Source organism: Apiospora aurea (genome assembly GCF_038362705.1).
Source record: "Apiospora aurea strain CBS 24483 chromosome Unknown utg000001l_segment0_segment0, whole genome shotgun sequence".
Classification (NCBI taxonomy): Eukaryota; Fungi; Ascomycota; class Sordariomycetes; order Amphisphaeriales; family Apiosporaceae; genus Apiospora; species Apiospora aurea.
In genome coordinates this window covers 249054-262151 of record NW_027117388.1, presented here as the reverse complement: position 1 = coordinate 262151, position 13098 = coordinate 249054, and the positions used below count along the sequence as shown (strand labels likewise).

The window sequence follows — 13098 nt, the reverse complement described above, 5'->3', positions numbered from 1 at the left end:
ATAGCTATAGTGGAACCGCGCCGTCTACCTGCTCTTGATGAGTACCTCAGCCGTCGGGTCGGGGATCCACCAGATCTCATCCAAGCCGTTGGTCGGCCTCTTGTGCCCGTCTTTGAGCTTGATGTCATAGCTGGTGAGCATGTGGATCAAGAGGATCTTGATCTCGGTCGTAGCAAAGTGGCGGCCCTAATGTTCACATCAACCAGTCAGTACAACATCTCTAGTTCTACTCAGAAGGGGCAACACGGGGCTGTAAGCTTACCGGACAAGCATGGATACCATGCCCAAAGTCGAAGGTCTCCTGGACGCCGGTGGCCCCGAACTGGTGCTTCTGCTCGTAGCCTGCCTTTTGGCGCATCCGGTAGAAGCGTAGGCCGTCGAAGGTCTCGGGGCCGGGGGAGCTGTAGAGCTCCTTGGAGTAGTTGATGGAGCTACTGTCAAAACCGAACGAGTCCCCCGGCCGCAGCGTCTGGCCCGAGGATAGGGTGAGTGGATCCGCCATCACCATGCGAAGAGGCGCAACTGCAGGCTACAAGTCAACTTTGTTCGAGACGCAGACTGAGTGCGGGGCTTGTATACTTACCTATGGTGTTGGGGTTGAGTCTCATGGCCTCCTTCATGAAGCTGTCCATCTTGGCGAGCTTGGGTAGGTCCGACCCCAGGACCTCTTCCGTAGACCCGTCGGAGAAGACCTCTTCGATTTCCTCCCGGAGTATGTCTTGGTACTCGGGATTCGCTGCCAGGTCGAACAGGATCTGGGTCAAGGCATACGTCGAAGTGTGGATCGAGGCCCAAGTAATGCTCATCTGGTGCCGTGTGAGGCCCTCGATAGTATTGTGCCTGGGAGCGATGTACTTCTCTGTGTCTCCAGGGATGTTAGACAATACAACAACGATAATGGAGGCTTGCACCTAAACAAGGATAGGAAAAAAACCATCTGATTTTCCTTCGAAGCGGATGATTGTTTGTTTTTACCCCCTTTTCTCGCGTCTTTTTGGGTAATGGCTGACAGTCACCCAAGACGAAAAGGGCCACAGCGAGAAAACAGCCCCTGCTCAAATAGCGATGGGCACTCGATGTTGTTGGTCAGCAACAGCCTAGACCAGAGAAGTACCCTGGTGATATTATCCCCAAGGATAATTAGTTACTCTTCGTCCCTCGTTTTCATGCAATGCGTTCTTGGTAGTTTCAGTTACACATGTCTCGTCAATCCCTTCCCCCTTGCGGCAAGCCTAGATAATACGGATGACCTCAAACAAATCCCACCATCCTCTTCCACTCCTATTCACCTCCGTTCTCAAACCAGAATAATTCTCTGCGTAAAGTCCTCCAGCGCCTCCCCTTTCGCGATCCGGTCCTGGAACCAGCCCGTTACCAGAGTGTTGTCCTGGTCCATGAACTCCGCGAACTTGACCATTCCGATCACACTGAATTTCCCGGGGCTTGAGGCTTGCTCACGCAAGACTACAGGCTGTGAGCACCCGGCCACGAGCCAAACCTGATCGGTTTCACGTGGCGTAACGGACGGGTTCGTGCAACCGACTAGCCCTAGTCGCCCATAGTGAGTTGCCACGGGAGTATGGTAAAAAAAATGACGTCCTATCCGTCGTATTGTTGCAAACCAATTTTCATCGGCTTCCGGGGTGTTCTCCAGTGCTGCTAGAACCCCATTCCAATGTACCTCTGCATCCTGGTAACTCCTAGTAACCTCAAGAAACCTCGAAAGTGCTCTATCTGTATCCTCAGCAGGCCTCGAGCCTCTTCCGACTGGGTTTTCCCACTTGAGTATAACGATTAGACATTCGGCAGACCATACTTCCCCTTCAGTACCCTCCGGGTGTACCTGAAGATAACATTCACTGACTGCTTGCAGAACGCGCGCAGGAGCTCCAGTCAAAGGTGAGATGCTCGGGATATGAACAACTCTATCCAATTGATATGCTTGCACCTCCAAGCGTAGACCATCGTCAGAAACCGATGCAGGTATACCTAGCCAGTCGAGCTCGAGGGGCATATCGCTTAACCAAACTTCGAAATCGGGGTTTCGGTCTGGTGCAGGTAGCCAGGTGGGATAATTTTCACAATCCTCGGAGCTTTCGAACAGCATGAAATCCAAGTTCTTCCAGTAGATGAGGTGATTCCTGATGACGTCTGTGTACACTTGAGATATAGGTAGAGTGTAATCTACTCTCAACGTACTAATTCCATGCCGATTGGCAAGCGCAAGACAGCCGTAGACCATGTCCCGTTGATTAGAAGATTGGAAGCCGCGCGAATCTCCCACCAGAGAGATCAAATGGAGATTCGACTCATGGCGTCTGACCCTTTTGACAGCTGGGTCCTTTCGGCGTAAAAGCAAGGTGTAACCGACTAGTAGATAACGACCAGGATGATCTGCGTCCGGTAAACCTTTATACATCCAAGAGAGCTTTAAATTATCGCGAAAGCGAAAAACATGTTGCCCCGCGATCTCGGTTTTGCGAATATGAAAGTTGACTTTGCGGGAAATGTCGAGTTCCTGTTGTATCCAGAGTCTAGACCAGTACTCATTTTCCAAGATGTCCGAGGCTGGTTCCCAGAAGTTCCAATCGTGCGATTCTAATTCTTGCAGCATGTGTAGGCGACGTTTTATGGTGTTTGACCAGCATGGGGTGGCCTGGACCTTTCTATTGTAGTATCCATTTTCGACCAGCCATGGTAAAGCTCGCAGCGCAGGGCAATTGGGATCGATTTCATGATTCAGCCAGGCCTTCATCATTCTCGTCACCCTGAAGATCCTGCTCATCAGGGGAACTTGGTGGGCCTTCTCCTCGTCGTCATGTTGATTGATACATAGCGCATCGGCCCACAATGTCAGCGGGCGCCATCTGCGCCTCAGATCTGGCAAGGCAAGATGGAGGCTCGGACCGATCGAGATGGAATGGTCACTTCGCAGCAGGATGACTGTCTGCGGCTCCGGGGCGCCCCAGACATAGCTGAGCGCATCGAATCTGGGCTTGCGGTCCAGCGAGACGACCAGTAGCCTGCCAGTGATCGGGTCGCCGTCTGTGCCTGGGGACAGGTCGAAGAGGCGGATCTCGTTCATCTCGCGGTTCAAAGGCTGGTAGGGTAATGATGCCTCCATTGAGGGTTGGACGGGGGCTGCTGGTTCCGACATTGTGGCTAAGCCTGGATGTTTTGTCGAAGAGCTTCGATTGGGCCTCACGCTGGGCCATCTGTCGCAGAGCGTATTTCTTCACGGCTTCGTGGCTCGTCCCGATGACGAAGTACCTCGGGCCGGAGAAGTCTGTCACGAGATGGTCCATCTTGTCGCCGCGGATGATGGTGCAGGCGCCCGGGGCGTATGGGACCTTGATTCCCAAATCGGGAATGCAAAGGTGTCCGCCTACAACGTGTTGAGGGATCTTGTCAGCGTCAATTTCATAGTGTTTTTGGGAAACGCTACTCCGGTACAAGATTTCGAAAAAGGGTGGTAGATAAGGCGGGTACGAATGGGTTTTAGTTTACTTACCTGTGTAATCACCCACCGCGATGAGGCCCGCGAACCATCCAGCCATATCGTTGGTGTCCTTGTGCCTCTAGGTGTACCCGTTGATCCCCAGAGCGCACAAGCTGAGGAAGTCCTCCCTGCCGGTCGTGCTACGTCTTTCAGGAGGCAGCTCATCATAGACCGTGCGGCACAGCGAGTAATTAATGCTGTGGGTCGGTGTTTCCTGACCAGGGAGTGCCTCGGAGCCGAGTTGTCTGCCTTAAGGTGGGCGCTGTCCCGTCGCGTTGTTCTTATCATAGTTGAAATTGTTCAAGCGCTGAGGCATAATCCAGCGGACTTGAATACATAAAAAAATTATCTTCCCATGACGAGATTCTATATGTAACTACATCCCAGTCTACATGTGTCTCATTGCAGCATTTCTCTTGAGCTGCGATGCGGGACTCGTCGCGCTCTCAGGAGTAACTGGAGTCATTGCTTGACTCATCGTGCATAGGCAGGGCCCCCGCCTCGTGCAGCTCCTCGTTTGTCCATCTGCGGTTCGCCACTTCCTCGTCGTCGTCGTCGCACCCGGGATTGACGCAGGGTGTTTCGACAAAGACGCCGGCGACGAGGCCGTCGTCCGGAGTGGTTTCGTCATGGGCGCGGCAGTCTGCGGGAGCAAACGGGTCGGGCTTCTCCGGCAGTCGTGAGGAGGCGGAGTTCGTCGCCTCTTTTTCCTGTTCCTGGTCCTTTTTCTCTTCGTTTTCCCGGTGTGCTTGTTCTCTCGCCGCTTCCATTTCTCGCAGCTTTCGCATCGCGTGGCGTCTCATGCTCTCGTGGTGGGTGCCGATTACAAAGTACCGCGGGCCCGAGTAATCGGTGACCAGGTGATCCATCTTGTCCCCTCGTAAGATGGCGCAGGCTCCCGGGGCATATCGGACTCGGCATCCCAGTTGCGGTATGCAGAGATTGCCTCCTGGAGAGATGAAAATCAATATGGGTCAGCCACGGGAACTATGCAAATCCAGATATGCAGCAGACAGCAGTGATGGGTAAGTATCAACGGGTACGTGAGGGGCTGCTTACCTGTATAGCTCCCCAAGGTCACCAACCCAGCCATCCCGCCGGCGAGGTCGTTTGTATCTCGGTGCCGCTGCGTGTAGCCGTTGATGCCCACCGCAAAGAGGCTGAGGAAATCGTCGTCAGTCGTGTCCAGGCGATGCTGCCCAGGTAGATTTCCGTGCACCGAGCGGTAGAGGGTTTACAGCTCCGGGTCCAGGTTCTGGAGCAGGAAGCGGACGACGTCGCCGCAGCGGCCCAGCACGGACTGGCAAAACCCGGGGTGAAGTAGGAGTACATATCGACGGTATCGGCGAGCCTCTGCGCAAGGTCGTCGTCGAAGACGAGGCCTGTGGCGTTCTCCAGGTTGGCGAAGACGACGCGCCGATTGCAGTCCGTCACGTCGAACAAGTCCACATCCACCAGCTCCCAGACCTGCTCCGCCGCGGTCTTGTCGGCGAGGTAGTGGTAGAAGAAGTCGACGTCGTAGCGACCGTTGTTCCACTCTCGGGGCCAGTGGGCTTGGATGATATCGACCAGTCGCTGGACATCGGGACTATGAAGCATCACCACATTGTGTCTCAGGAGGTGTCGCTGGGGCTTAGTCGAGTGCAACCAGTACTCCTCCCGCGCCTCCGACCGTAAATCGCCGAGGACTTGGTCTCGTCTCTTGCTGTCGTCAATGGGAATTGCGGACACGGCAGGGTTGAGGCTACCTTCGAGTCGGAGCAAACGACGAGCCATGACGACCTGCTGGATCTGTATGCTCATGTGTGGTTCGTCGAAGGCATCCTTGGCTGCGTTCAGCGCATCGCGGCATCGTTTGATGCCCTCGAAAGGCCTTTTTTGCACCAAATTCAGGTCTTTGCATTGCATGAGTCTGACACTGAGCGATTCGATCTTAAAATCGATAACGATCTCCTCGTCATTGTCTTCAACCACATCGATGGTTCCGCAATCTGCTGACTCGGTGGCCAGTCCGTGAGCCTCCGTGTTTGGAACCTTGGCGAGGAAATGCTGGACCGCGTCCCGGCGCGAGGATGGCAACGGCTGAGAAGAGAGGATCTGTTGGTACAACGCCGGCATGATGTCCAGCTACGCAAACATGTCAGCCCATTCGCTAGTACTAAGGTTAGAAAGAGGGGCGGGTGGCAAGTACCATGCGGTCGTCGCTCGCGTGGCTGACGTTACCTGCCCAAGCCGCATACAGGCCAAACGGATCGCCGGGAATCCGTGTGCAGCGCTTTGCGAGCTGCACATGACCGGTGGCGGACCTCTGCTGGTCCGACAGCTCCCCAAGAGTCTTTTGGTCCATCTTCTCATTTGGCTTTGCCAGAAGGTATTCAATGGTAACCTCTTCTGGGGTTCCAGGCGGAGCCTGGCTCATCTGATAGGGCATACTTGCGGATTGCGCAGTTGCCGAAGGGGATACGTGGGAAAAGAAGTGAAAAGCGCTTCGGTTGAGATTCCTTCCATGTGAAGGGATTGAGGAAGCAAAAAAGAAGGTGGGTTGGGCACAGTGAATTATGAGCTGAGCCTGATTTTCTTCTTGGCAGGCTGCTCAGAATGTGAAATTCGTGTTTGGTGTGTTTGTGGCCAAACCGGAAATTGAATGCAACCAGCCGGAAGTGGTATCAGTGTACATCAGAGCAGGCCTATGGCACAAGCCAGCTCCTTGGACGTTCAGAAGCAACTATGTATCTTTATTATTTAGGCGTGCACTATAGTAAGGTACAATGAGATTTATATATAAAAATGAATATCTTCACCGAGACCTCACCAGGGGTTCACCCATTAGGGGCTTTTGGCAAAATTTTCAATAGGCAGGGGTGGTTGGTCCAGATCCTGGGTTGAAGTTCTTGTAGTCAAGAACACTCTGTCGGTTGCAAAATGATTGCTGACTCATCCACGATGGGGTGTGATGTCTGCCACCTGTGCATTCGATGCCGTTCCGTGCTCCTTCCCATAGCCGTATGATTTCCCTATTATAGGAATAGACTGGGTGACTGGGCGGTAGATGAGAAGATGGAATGCAACGTCACTGTTGTAGAAAAGCCGACTAAGTGCAAAGACTCTGAAAGCGCCGTGAGTGGCTAACGCTGTATTTGTGACCCCTGTCCTCCCCTTTCGGCGTACAATGACCTTCCAAGCCGGAAGGAATGTATCCTACCACGTACCGAGTTGGTTGCCGTCTTTGATACTGTACGAAGGGATATTGGGTTTAATATATTTCCCGCCCTTGAGCGGTGATCTTGTAACATGTCCCAAGAGAAGGGTATTAAAGACTAGGTCTATAGCTATTATGGTGATCAAAATTTCGGTGCCAAATCTGGTTATCTAAAAGATTGCGAGACACCCCTCTTGCTAGTGGTCTTCGCCGCCGCCGCCGCCACCACCAAGACCCCGAAGATTGGAGACGCTTACGAGTCCCTCCTGCCCTCGTGCTGGCCCTGGACCGGCACCAACCGCCCGCCCACCTTCCCTTACGGTATATATCCGGTTTTCGTAACATCGGCTGCTGATGACGACGACACGGCCCCTACCCCTACCGTACTCGCCATTAACACCACTGCGCCGGGTCTCGCCACAGCGGAGGAACCACCACTAGCAGCAGCAGTAGTGCGCGGCAGAGAAGAAGGGGGGAGTTGGGAGGATACAACTCTTGCTACTGTGACCAATGGCCGTGGCCACCTCCACACGCGCGGAGGGGGCTTAAGGAAAGCACTGCGCGGGGATCTGTGACCACAGCGGATCATATATAGAAGGACATGCGGTATATTTGTACGAATAAAAACCGAGATCCCGCCCTCGCCATCTTCAACTCCAAGACTAACGCGTTCTGCTTTTGTCGTCTAACTGAATGATGACATGGTTGAGTCATTCCCTACTCAAGCACCAAAGACCAGGTGATTGCAAGCATATCAACAGTCTCATAGATATTCTAGTAGACTGAGTAATACGTGCAAGCTCATAAAGGTGGCACATAACCAAACCAGTCTGCTGGACTACTCCGTCTGAGCCTCCCTTCAGGCTGCCCTTGAATTTCCACACTTGTAGATGCAGTCATGGAACGTTTGTGCATGGTGGAAAGCGAGGGTGGCAAACCTTCACGTGAATGTTTCCGGGATTGTGAGTCAACGAGAGCGTTGTTTAGATTAAGTAGCACGCATCTGTCACAAAAACAGCGAAACAAGCAAGCAAATAGCGCGGTGGTGGGACACGCCTTTCGAATTGGCTGTTCAAAACGGCCGCCGCTGAGAAGATAGCGAAATTTCTGGTGCAAAAGCCAATCACAATGGGAAAGCCCGCGCCGGGCACAAGGATGGCAGCGGTTAAAATAACGATGGTGCCACCCACTCTTATTTACGACGCCAGAGCGAGCGCTTCTTTTGCTTTTCGACTCATACCGGCGCCCGCCAGCAGAAGCAAGCGAGAACATACCACGGAGTGTTTCTCGTGTAAGAAATCCGCGAGGTGAGGGAGGATGGTCAGCACTCAGGGGGCAATACTGATGCCGGATATTCACCGACGGTCGACATAACACGATTAACCATTAGTTCAGCTACAAAGGCCGTGCAACGGAGCCGATGGCCAAGACAGCGCGGTTGTGGCCGAATTGTATCCTGTGTAAGTGGGACAGCATAAGCTAAGGGGCGAGGAACATGGGCAGGCAGAGGTCGCCGCCCTGGATTTGGACAGCGTGGAAGGTCCGAGTCCGCTGACAACGTGCGTTGATAATGCCACCGCGACAGATGCTAGCGCGGAAAAAGAGCAATGCGGTCAAAAGGAGCTGCTTGCGGGCGAGAGCTGCATAGTCGAACAGCGCCATTTTGGCCTCGATGAAAGTCATACAAACATGATGCGACAAAGCCGTCGTGGTGTTGGAAGTGGTGATATTTATGCGATGGGATGAGATATGCGACGGCGAGCGCTTGTTATAGAACAAGCAAATCGTTTAGTCCCTACCATCACGACATAGTCAGGGGTCTGGATGCAAACAGCCGCGTGACGGCTGGCGACGCTGAAGAGAACCGCCACCAATTTCCATTTTTGTGGTTATTTGCACGCCAATATATTGCATAACCCGTTTGGGAAACCCGATACATGCCTAATATTATCAGATGTCGCTTTTCTTTTGCAGCGGAAAGCGGAGACGGTTCAGGGGTCCTCGTTCTGCTCGCTTGTTTACACGTGCGTTTTATTCCGACAGCTTGGTTGCGTGGGGTGCAGCAAGGGTTCAGCGAGTAAAAGAAACGTGTGTTGTTCCCCAGTTCCCCTGTCCCCCTGGCCTAGCCTGGTGTCAATCTTCGGTTGCATCCCGAAGATCCACTACCTTAGTGTCGTTGGCTGGTGATGGGAAACTGATTACCTAATTGGTAACGGACAGGCTTCAACGAGCCAAGATATCAAGCATTTTACCACCAACGCACCCATGTAAATTTCATTGATAGGAGGATATGCTTACATCTACGCCATAGTCTAGGGCGAATAGTGACTGCGCCGCTCACCGTATCGGGGCATCGTGGCCGGCGCGGGCGTTTGGGACTGGCTAGCGGGCACCTGGGAGGTAATTATAGTCCAGCTTCGTGGGAGCTGAGTCGCAAGTGGCCTCCAGCGAAGTGCAGCAGCCGCGGAATTTCGTTCGTGCATGCAGTGCAGCGTTGTTGCTGTTGTTGTTGGTCTAGACTATAGGCAGGTAGTCGAGGGAAAGGCGCCGTCGGGCAGGCAAGATGCAAGCTGAACGGCTGAAGCGCCAGGCCAGAAGGAGGACTCATTTCATTTTGGGCTTGGGGCAATAGTTCCGGTTTTGCAGGGTTTGCAGGCTGCCGATTGGCTGTCCGCTGCAGCGGTTGCACTTGGCAATTGCTGTTCCTGGGCGCCGCCTCTCGTCTTGGCTGAATGCGGCTAGCGGCACCTAGCGCCGACAAGTGCAAGTGCTACATACAGCGTCCCCATCGTCCACATCGCCCCAACCGCCGTGCTTTTGCCCGCCCCATGGTCCCATCCCCACGCGTTCGGAGCTGGAGGAAAACGATGGAGGCAGACTGCAAGTGGCCGGCCAGGCCAGGAGCATCTAGATTCCTTGGCTTGGACAGGGCGAGTGATGGCCAATTTCCCCCTGCATCGGTCGTGTATAATGCCCTGCCTACCACCGACCTGGAAGCCGAAATGTGTTATATATTGAGCCGAGTCGCCGGCATCCTCGAGAGTCTGCTGCCACGGTCCATCGCACTTGATCAGTACACTCGTTTCATCGTCCTTTTCCCAGTCACTCATTTTACCCCCCCAAGATGCAGGGAGTTCTCCTGCTCTCGCTGGCGGCGAGTGCCCTTGCTGCCCCTTCGCACCACAAGCGACAGACGGCCACCGGCAAGTCGTGCAAGGCCAAGGACCCCGTCACCGAGATCCTCAAGAACCTGCCCGACGCCGGCGACTTCTGCTCTGCCTTCCTCGGTGAAACCCCCGAGGTCGTCACCCTGACTGCCACCTCTCCCGTCGAGCCCGTCACCGTCCTCACCACCGAGGTCGTCACCCAGACCCAGGCTACCGATGCCGAGGAGCCCACCCAGACCGTCACCAGCCGCATCAGCGGCGACGTCACCGTCTTCTCCACCGCCTACACCACCCTGTCGGCTGATCCCTTCACCGTCACGGTCCAATCGACCGTCACCAAGGAGGAGGAGGTCATCACCGGAGTCTACGACTCGGCCTTTTCCACTGTTACCAGCTTCGTGACCGGCTACCTGACCAACACCATCTACAGCACCGTGGAGAGCATCGAGACTGAGCAGTCGACCGCCGTGTCCACGGCCGTTGTTACCATCACCGAGACCGGTACCCAACGCGTCACAGACACTGTCTCCCTGTTCAATACCAAGTTTGTGACCGACACCAAGACCGAGGTTGTCACCGACACCGTGACCAACGTCGTCGTCGAGTTCGTCACTCTCAGCTTCACCAACACCGACACGGCCACCGCCACCAGCACCATCGCGGCCACGGCCACGGATACGACGGTCGAGACGTCCCTGCAAACCGCTGTGACTACCACCTACATTTACGGCGGCCAAACCGACGTGACCACAACCACCAGAACGGGCACTACCACCGACAACACCATCACCACCACCGGCTACACCAGCAAGACTACCCAAGTCGTGACCAAGCCCACCACTACGTTCACGACCATCGTCCCCATCAAGCGCTCCGTCGCCACTTCCCTGGCCGCGTCTGTCCTCTCCACCCCGTCAGCTTTGGCCTCGGTTCCCGCCGACAAGCTGTCCAGTGCCTGCTCGAAGCTGCAGACTTCGTCTTCTTCGGTCTCAGCCCAGACCGTCTACACCACCGAGGTTGGCTCCGCATCCACCGTAGGTTCACCCCACACCCCCTTCCCATTGCCATTACAGAGAAAACGGCTACTGATGCGTAAACTTTCATAACACAGGTTACGGTTACCAACACGACATACATCGAGCCCCCTAAGGCTACCGTCTATGTCACTGAGATCTACACTGACCTCGTCACCACCGTCAACGGCGTCGTCTCCACCGTCTCGGGTGTCGTCGAGACCGTCACAGTGGACACTGTCGGCACTACCACCGCGCTGAGCGTCGTCACCTTCCACCAGCCCCTGACCGTCACCGTGACTGCCAACCCCACCACCATCGTGAGCGGCGACGTCACCAACCTGGCGACCACGTACATCACCACGGTCGTCGTCGTCGACGTGACTGCGACTGCTACCGAAACCAGCCAGGCCACCACCACCGCGACCGACATTGACTTCACCTTGATCGAAGGCACCTCGACCCTGGTCAGCACTGTTCTGACTACCGCCAAGACGACCACGGACACGACCTTGGCTGTCACGACCGCGACCACAGGCGTCGTCACCGACACCACCACGACCGCGATCACCAACACTGAAACCACCGTCCAGGAAACCTCCTCGACCACCGTGACTGTTGTCGTGCCCACCACCGTGCCCGTGACCATGACCAGCTACTTCGGCGCCACCACCACCCTGCATGTGACCCAGACGGTCAACGCCACCTTGACCCAGACCGTGTCGCAGACGGCCACGACTACCGTCGTGTCGACCACGACCTGCCCCGCCAACCTCATCGTGCACGGTGGCTTCGAGCCAACAACTGACAACCTCACGCCCTGGACCAAGACCTCGAGCCCACTGACCATATCTGGAGATTATTCATACGTAACCCCTGGCATCAACAGCGGCAGGGCCGTCCTACTGTCCACTGTCAACTCTCCCATGACTTTATCCAGGTCCGTGGCCATCTCGCAGACGTTCCCGACCACCAAGAACGCGGCGTACACCTTCAACTTCGACCTGATGCCCACCCAAAAATTCACCAATACAGCCTTTGCTTGCAAGTTCACCAGCGGCTCCAGCGTCAAGACCTTTACGTACACGCTGGGCGCGACGAACGTGGTCGCCCACCAGACAAGCAGCTTCACCGCCGGCGGCTCATCCACCACGTTGCAATGCACGCTGTCAGGCAACGAGAAGACCGGGGCCGGCGTGGTTGTCGACAACTTCCGGTTTGCCCTCCCTTGCGGCGGCCCCGTTTAAGGCTCCCATCCCTTGCGGTCTGGCAGCATAGGATGTAGCTCGATAATATCTTAATTCCCTAGAGGCCCCTTTGTATGTAATGTACCTGCTATAATAAATATATACCGTATGTTGTTAGCCTTTCTCTCTTGCTGGTCGGGGACCCGGCCCACCATGTGAATCTAGAGGATTCTCGATCGTCACGGAGCCGCGTAGGAAACTTGGATAGGAGAGAATGAACCGCTATTTTTCTCCTCATGCGGCCCATCGAGGGGGACGCCAGGTATCTGGGGACCTGGATATCTGGGCTTTGCACATGTATGTTTACCTAACGTGCATTGCAAATTCCTCCTTCGTATCTCAGATTAAAGCCTATGTCCTCGACAAGGTGACCGCGACAATATGTAAGCAGATGATTCTTCATTCTCATGACGTCTCCTAAGGAGTTGGTTGATTGTGTCGGTGGTACTGCTAATTTCGAGAGAATATTGGCCAGGCGGGCTGATGATTTTGTTCTTGACCCTCTGTATCCTAATTGCCTACACAAATCCTGCCCGTGGGCCTATTTTAAAATAAGTCAACTATATTCATGGCCTTTACCACTCGGGAGTTTCATGCCTAATTACCGGCAATATCGATTACCTAGTGGGCCCTGATCATTACCCCCGTCCAATCTCACGTAAAACCGCCAGGTAGTATCCGACAAAACGAGAATCTCACTTCCACCATAGACATCTGGCATTCGCAGCATCGGAAGACCCTCCGCAGCACAGAGGAGGCCTCTTTGCCCCAAAGAACACGCGAGACCACGCACTCATCCACGTCTCATAACTCCCAAGGAAACGTGTACCCCGGAGCCGTCTCGACGAACGTTCCCACCGATATAGCGGTGCTCGACCCCGTGTAGAATTAATAACCGCTATCTTTTCTTTCTCGCGTCGGGAGTGGTCTTGCTCCAGCTTTGTTAATATCGACAAACGTCGGCCGCCCACAT

At 54.7% G+C, this 13098-nt stretch overlaps 7 protein-coding genes across 7 annotated transcripts; 2 read left to right on the top strand and 5 right to left on the bottom strand.

Moving 5' to 3' along the window:
- Positions 1 to 24: 24 nt before the first annotated feature.
- On the bottom strand, positions 25 to 806 carry PG986_000102 (uncharacterized protein; the record flags this gene model as incomplete). Its single annotated transcript, XM_066836324.1, has 3 exons — positions 25 to 186; positions 263 to 522; positions 584 to 806. The coding sequence occupies 3 exons, from the start codon at positions 804 to 806 to the stop codon at positions 25 to 27; spliced, it is 645 nt and encodes a 214-aa protein (XP_066705217.1).
- Positions 807 to 2370: 1564 nt separating this feature from the next.
- On the bottom strand, positions 2371 to 3557 carry PG986_000101 (uncharacterized protein; the record flags this gene model as incomplete). The annotated part of the gene is made up of 4 exons (XM_066836323.1): positions 2371 to 2409; positions 2456 to 3100; positions 3156 to 3385; positions 3512 to 3557. 4 exons carry the CDS (start codon positions 3555 to 3557, stop codon positions 2371 to 2373), a joined length of 960 nt encoding a protein of 319 aa, XP_066705216.1.
- A 388-nt stretch (positions 3558 to 3945) lies between these two features.
- On the bottom strand, positions 3946 to 4368 carry PG986_000100 (uncharacterized protein; the record flags this gene model as incomplete). Its single annotated transcript, XM_066836322.1, has 1 exon — positions 3946 to 4368. One exon carries the CDS (start codon positions 4366 to 4368, stop codon positions 3946 to 3948), a length of 423 nt encoding a protein of 140 aa, XP_066705215.1.
- A 365-nt stretch (positions 4369 to 4733) lies between these two features.
- On the bottom strand, positions 4734 to 5930 carry PG986_000099 (uncharacterized protein; the record flags this gene model as incomplete). The annotated part of the gene is made up of 3 exons (XM_066836321.1): positions 4734 to 4799; positions 4838 to 5581; positions 5691 to 5930. The coding sequence occupies 3 exons, from the start codon at positions 5928 to 5930 to the stop codon at positions 4734 to 4736; spliced, it is 1050 nt and encodes a 349-aa protein (XP_066705214.1).
- Positions 5931 to 6790: 860 nt separating this feature from the next.
- PG986_000098 (uncharacterized protein) lies at positions 6791 to 7273 on the top strand (the record flags this gene model as incomplete). The annotated part of the gene is made up of 2 exons (XM_066836320.1): positions 6791 to 6806; positions 6876 to 7273. 2 exons carry the CDS (start codon positions 6791 to 6793, stop codon positions 7271 to 7273), a joined length of 414 nt encoding a protein of 137 aa, XP_066705213.1.
- Positions 7274 to 8177: 904 nt separating this feature from the next.
- On the bottom strand, positions 8178 to 8360 carry PG986_000097 (uncharacterized protein; the record flags this gene model as incomplete). Its single annotated transcript, XM_066836319.1, has 1 exon — positions 8178 to 8360. The coding sequence occupies one exon, from the start codon at positions 8358 to 8360 to the stop codon at positions 8178 to 8180; it is 183 nt and encodes a 60-aa protein (XP_066705212.1).
- A 1462-nt stretch (positions 8361 to 9822) lies between these two features.
- On the top strand, positions 9823 to 12125 carry PG986_000096 (uncharacterized protein; the record flags this gene model as incomplete). Its single annotated transcript, XM_066836318.1, has 2 exons — positions 9823 to 10899; positions 10977 to 12125. The coding sequence occupies 2 exons, from the start codon at positions 9823 to 9825 to the stop codon at positions 12123 to 12125; spliced, it is 2226 nt and encodes a 741-aa protein (XP_066705211.1).
- Between the last annotated feature and the right edge of the window lie 973 nt (positions 12126 to 13098).